We start from the raw sequence: 5,550 nt of genomic DNA on the forward strand, positions 1-5,550 counted from the left end.
GGTCTCATTGTACTTTTCGCCCCATCTCTTAACTAAGAGACAACACTTGTATCCCTTCATCTCTTAATAATCTCATCCCTTAACTATTCATTCAATTTCATTTTTTATATTTATTTCCAACAAATTGAATTAATATTTCATTGAAATATTAAATTAATACTAATAATTCATTAAATCATTAAAAACCATGAAAATTACAACTTCCGAAAATACGAAAAATATATAATTGAAATCCTACGGAGTATTTTTATTTTTTATTTTTATTTTTTAATTTTTGATTTTTATTACAATATTGAAAAATACAAAAATTGAAAATTACAATATTTTTATTCTTATATTTTTTATTTTCAAATTTTTCTGAATTAAAAAAAAAACAAAAAAAAGACATTTTAAACGGATATAAACAACGCCCACTCGCCGGCCTGCGAGTGGGCGTCACGCACGAACCGGAGCACGCCACGTCGCCAAGACGCGTGGCGAGATGGCTCGTCTCGTTGCTCTTCCGCGTGAGACGCGCGACAAGATGGCAACGAGATGCATCCCACATCGCCGTTTCGATGCCAGCTCGTCTCTCCGAGACGAGATAGGGACCGCATCGAGACGCGATGCGGATGCCCTCAAATCATCAATTCATGACTAAATGTGTGGTAATGAAAAGAAAATTTGAATTTGGCAATCTGCAAAGGTATGCAAAAGGCAAATACGAGACCATATATTTGTAAGTATATTCAAATTACTTCATTATAGAGTTTTGTAGTTACTTTTATACGAGACCAAAAGGCAAATTACTTCAATTTTTATGTTCACGAGTAAACATAGTTAAATCATCAATTCATAGGCCCAAATTGGACTAAATGTGTGGTAATGAAAAAAAAAATTGAATTTGGCAGTCTGCAAGTGTATGCAAAAGGCAAATACGAGACCATATTTTTGTATGTATAGTATAGTAGTTACTTTTATAACTACTATATACACTTCTATACCAAATGTTTGCCTAGTCTAAAGTCTCAAAATTAAATCTATTAATTAGGAGTTAATAGAAGATATGTTCCAACTCAAAAGAAAAAAATAAGTCATCCAACAAACACATAATTGGAGAAAATGCTGATAGATTTGTGAATACAAAGAACAATATAGATTTTTATCATTTGTAGATATTTTAAGAATACAAAGAACACAACGTTGTGAGAAGCTTCTCAAATCTCAATACACAAACAACTCAACCATGCTATAGGAAATAAAAATCCAGGAGGTATGGTTTGCTCCAACTCGGAGTGATAGTCGAAAACCAAGCATACGAAGCACCAAAACCTACAAGGGGGAGAGACAACGGGATGAATTGTACCGATATAACACGAGACTCAGTTAAGCTGATCCAAAATCAGCAAACCACTTCTCATGTTTCTCAATGTCAGCTGCTGAAACACTAGGCTGAACCTTTGTGATGGCTTCTAGAAAGTCACACATTGCAATCGGATCGTTTGAAATATCGTCCTTGGCCATGTTCTTGATCTCATCGCGCGTCTTGCCTGCTATCTTGCGCCTCATGCCGTTCAGTGAAGCATCACGACAGACATTTGTTAGATCATCTCCACTGTATCCCTCTGTGCGACGGGCAACATCATCAATATCTACATCTGGAGCTACCTGAGTTGTGTAAACCATATGGATTATAAGATCAGAAAATCACAGAACAGTATGTTGCATAAGTCCACATGCTACAAAATGAATGAGAACTAATGACCACATTGCTGAAAGATCAATAAGATGTTACCTGTACAGTTTTCAAATTTATCCGTATCAGCTCTTTGCGACTTTCAAAATTAGGTAAAGGGATGTAAATTCTTTTCTCCAACCGTCTCCTGCATTCGTTACGGAAATATCATGAGGCAACGAGTAATATTAAATTAGAATCATAGAGGGAAATTTAACTCTGGATGAAAATGAAAACACAGCCTAACCTCAGTGCTTCATCTATATCCCAAGGAAAATTCGTAGCTGCTAAAACCATCACAATCTTGCGTGTACCGTCTTCATTAGTTGAGGAAGCATTGACACCATCTACTTGAACTAGAAGTTCAGACTTCACCCTTCTGGATGACTCATGTTCCCCAGAAGCCCTAGAAAATGGAAAAATCTCATAAATCAAGGGGCTCAAAACTAAACATTTTGTGAGCCAACTATTGGATGCATACAACTATGAACTCTACTTAGAGGAAACCATTACAATAAAGACAATGCAGACATACAGACTTTCTCGTGTCATATATAAGAACCAGCTCGTAGAAAAGGCACTCCCTCCGTCTCATAATAGATGGCATAGTTGGAGAATGGCACGAGATTTTAGGAGATGTTGTTTTGTCTGTTAGGTGGAGAGAGAAAATAATATATTTATATTCATGTGAGAGATAACTTTTTCCAAAAAAGGAAATGTGACATCTTTTGTGGGACAAACTAAAAAGGAAAGTCTGGCATCTATTATGGGATGGAGGGAGTATTTCATAATACATAAACCCCAGATCAGTTAACAAGCACATTGGCTGTGACGGGACTGGTTTAAAACACAAGTTTTTTTTAGTTTGGTTACTGGAATCAGGTAAGGCTTCATCTACTGTTACATGTAGCTTTTTGGTGAGCTGTGATAGACCACAGACATAAAAGCTGATAATGCAGCATGGACATCATTTTTTGTCATATAAGTAAAAGAGATTTGAATTGGTAATTTGCAGGAGTGAAGAAACAAATGCGAAGTTGCGAACTCTTTCAGGGAAATGACTGTTTAGCATGACCGAAACCAAACATCCCCTAAATGTTTGCAAACACATGTGAATTCTTAGACCAATTCACGTGATACTAAAAGAGCCTCTTGTTATCTCTTGAAAAGAAATGTAATGAAGTAATTTGTTTCTTACCCACGAGAATTGCAGAGAGAATCTATTTCATCTATAAATATGGTACTTGGAGCATGAGCTCGTGCCAGATCAAATAAACACCGAACCATTCTTTCACTTTCTCCGCGCCATTTTGAAGCCAAGGTCGCAGAAGAAACATTGAAAAAAGTTGTCCCGCACTCAGTTGCGACTGCTTTTGCAAGGAGAGTTTTTCCAGTACCTGGGGGGCCAAACATGAGGACACCTTTCCACGGCCTGCGGATTCCCTGCAAGAACATAACTTTTAGATAATACTATATAGTAATAAATGATAATAGAGCTAACATCTATATTAAGCAACTGCAGCAAAACCAGAATAACGTTAGACATGATAAGTGATAATAGAGCTAATATCTATATTTAGCAACTGCAGCAAAACCAGAATAGCGTTAGACATGATAAGCTTGCTAGAAGTATGATGAACAAGTAAAGGCTACTATGAACATGATAAGAATGTAGAATCATTTATCTTCGACCAATAACAGATACCTGGAAATATTCTGGCATCCACAGGGGAAGCACCACAGCTTCCTCTAGAAGTCTTTTTGCTTCACTTAGCCCAGCCACATCATCCCATCTAACGCCAGGACTGGAATCCAAGACATCCCTTTCAAGCATAGCTGCCAAGTCGGCATCAGGCCCTTCATATTGTACTTTTTTGGGTTTTCCCTCTTCAGCATCCCCATTCTGAAAATTTTACCAAAATTAATACGAATCACAAGAATTATATGGATGAATAGTGGATTCAAAACAATCCTCAAAAAGCCAAAATTATGAAATAACAGAGTTTATAATTAGCAATTTGTCAAACACCAGATAATTTCCTTTTCTATACAGATCAGATTTAATGTCCGCAGGAATACTCAAATTAGCAGAAAGTATAATGTAAAGCCGTGTCTAGTAATTATATTACATTCAGAAGGAGAAATAAGCTTAGTTTTTAAAGATCACACTTATCCCTAGTTGTAATTAGTTGGTCTCTTAAATAACAAACCATGACAGAGCAAAAGTGTCCAAATATTAATATTCCTACGTCCCACAGTTAACAAGCACATGGAGAAAACAACTACAGCTTCTAGCACCGTTAACTTACTACGGAATCTGATTTCCCAGTGGTAGACTTGACAGAGCCTTTCTTTCCAGTACTTGATGCTCGGACTCCAGTGTTGACCTTACTAGAAGCACCTGTCCTACCTCCCCGTGGAGCTGCTTTTGCTGAACCCCCACGAGCCCAAGCTCCATCTTGTGGCGACTTCCTCATTCCCACTTGACCGCTTCTTGTAGGTCTCCTACCTGTAGGATCTCGACTAGGCGGCCTCCACACATCAGGGTCATGGTCATCCATAGGGGCACCAGAAGACGTAGGATACTCATCCAGCGGTTGGAAAACAAACGAGGATTTGGTCGAAATAGGAGGAGAATTAGGCCGTCTACCGACATGAACTTCCTTAAATGACCTTTTCTCAGCATCTAACTGTTTCACTACCTCTGTTTCTTCTGATATGGCCTTTTTTACATTCATCCACTTTGAACGAAGCAATGGATCATCAACCGTATTCAAATGCCTAAAACAAAAAAACAATAATCTCAAAATGACAATGCTGCTAAAATGGTGAATTGATTTGTGAACTAAATTTCTCCCACAAAACACAGTCACAAATAACTAACATAATCCACCACTTCTTTAATTTCCCATTCTCGTTTTTCTAGCACGCCTACAGCTCTGAATCAACCTAAATTATCAAGAACAGCAATTCGAACAGACAGGGAACGGGGAAAGCACAAATTCGCCACACAAAATAAGGAAAATAAAAGGTAATTTACTTGTTGATCTGAGCAATTGCGCCATCGAAGAAGATAACAGCAGTGTCGTAGAGGCCTTCCACTGCGTACTCTCTCGCTAACTTCACATGATCTTGCAATCCAGACAGAGAAGCACCTACCATTTTACTCTCTCTCAAAATGAATCGAACAGGACTTGCTAAATTAGGGTTTGAACAGTGAGCTGAAATCAAGAAATCAAAATCTTAAAGATGAAGAGGAAGAAGAAACCCAAAGGTTGGTGAAATGAAACGCAACGGATACGTATATATGGTGAAGGATTCAAATTTGGTGCCATGGAAATTGGGGGGCGACGGCGACGTTTAAACGGTCGACTGAGAAGAAAGGGAGGAGGAGGATAATTACACTTCGGCCCTTTGATTTTAAAAAATTATTTATTGCGACATTTTTATATTTTATATTAATATCTTTAAGTCCCCTCTACATGAATAAAAAAATGGTGAAAAAATACAAAATCTGAGAGAAAGTTGAATTAGAAAATTGATGTAATTTGTTTTCTACAATTATGAGGTAAAACATATTGTGAGAAAATCATTAAATTCAAAACAATTACTCCTTCCCACAAAAATTGTCCCATTTTTCCATTTTCGTCCGTCCCACAAAGTTTGTTCCATTTCACTTTTTATCATTTTTGGTAGTAGACCCCACATTGCACTAACTCATTCTTACTCACATTTTTCGTCCCGACTAAGATGACAAATTCCTTGGCCGGCACGGGGTTTTAGGAGCTATTGGTTAAAGTGTTTAATTGGAGAGAAGGAAGGTGGGTGTAAGTATT

General features: G+C 37.5%; 1 protein-coding gene across 1 annotated transcript; it reads right to left on the bottom strand.

The window, feature by feature from the left end:
* Positions 1 to 1,120: 1,120 nt before the first annotated feature.
* LOC125207710 (katanin p60 ATPase-containing subunit A1-like) lies at positions 1,121 to 5,090 on the bottom strand. The gene is made up of 7 exons (XM_048107174.1): positions 4,755 to 5,090; positions 4,024 to 4,495; positions 3,420 to 3,617; positions 2,913 to 3,157; positions 1,962 to 2,120; positions 1,775 to 1,862; positions 1,121 to 1,647 (listed from the first exon to the last, which is right to left on the bottom strand). The coding sequence occupies exons 1-7, from the start codon at positions 4,874 to 4,876 to the stop codon at positions 1,366 to 1,368; spliced, it is 1,566 nt and encodes a 521-aa protein (XP_047963131.1). The 5' UTR covers positions 4,877 to 5,090; the 3' UTR covers positions 1,121 to 1,365.
* Between the last annotated feature and the right edge of the window lie 460 nt (positions 5,091 to 5,550).

This window comes from Salvia hispanica, chromosome 2 (assembly GCF_023119035.1).
Source record: "Salvia hispanica cultivar TCC Black 2014 chromosome 2, UniMelb_Shisp_WGS_1.0, whole genome shotgun sequence".
In the NCBI taxonomy this organism is placed as follows: Eukaryota; Viridiplantae; Streptophyta; class Magnoliopsida; order Lamiales; family Lamiaceae; genus Salvia; species Salvia hispanica.

Excerpts from the sequence above, each read along its gene's own strand:
- LOC125207710 (XM_048107174.1), bottom strand. The coding sequence starts at position 4,876 with ATGGTAGGTGCTTCTCTGTCTGGATTGCAAGATCATGTGAAGTTAGCG. Across the intron at positions 2,121-2,912 it reads TCTCTCTGCAATTCTCGTGG|GGCTTCTGGGGAACATGAGT; the intron begins GTAAGAAACAAA and ends TCCATTTTCTAG. Across the intron at positions 1,863-1,961 it reads GATATAGATGAAGCACTGAG|GAGACGGTTGGAGAAAAGAA; the intron begins GTTAGGCTGTGT and ends TAACGAATGCAG.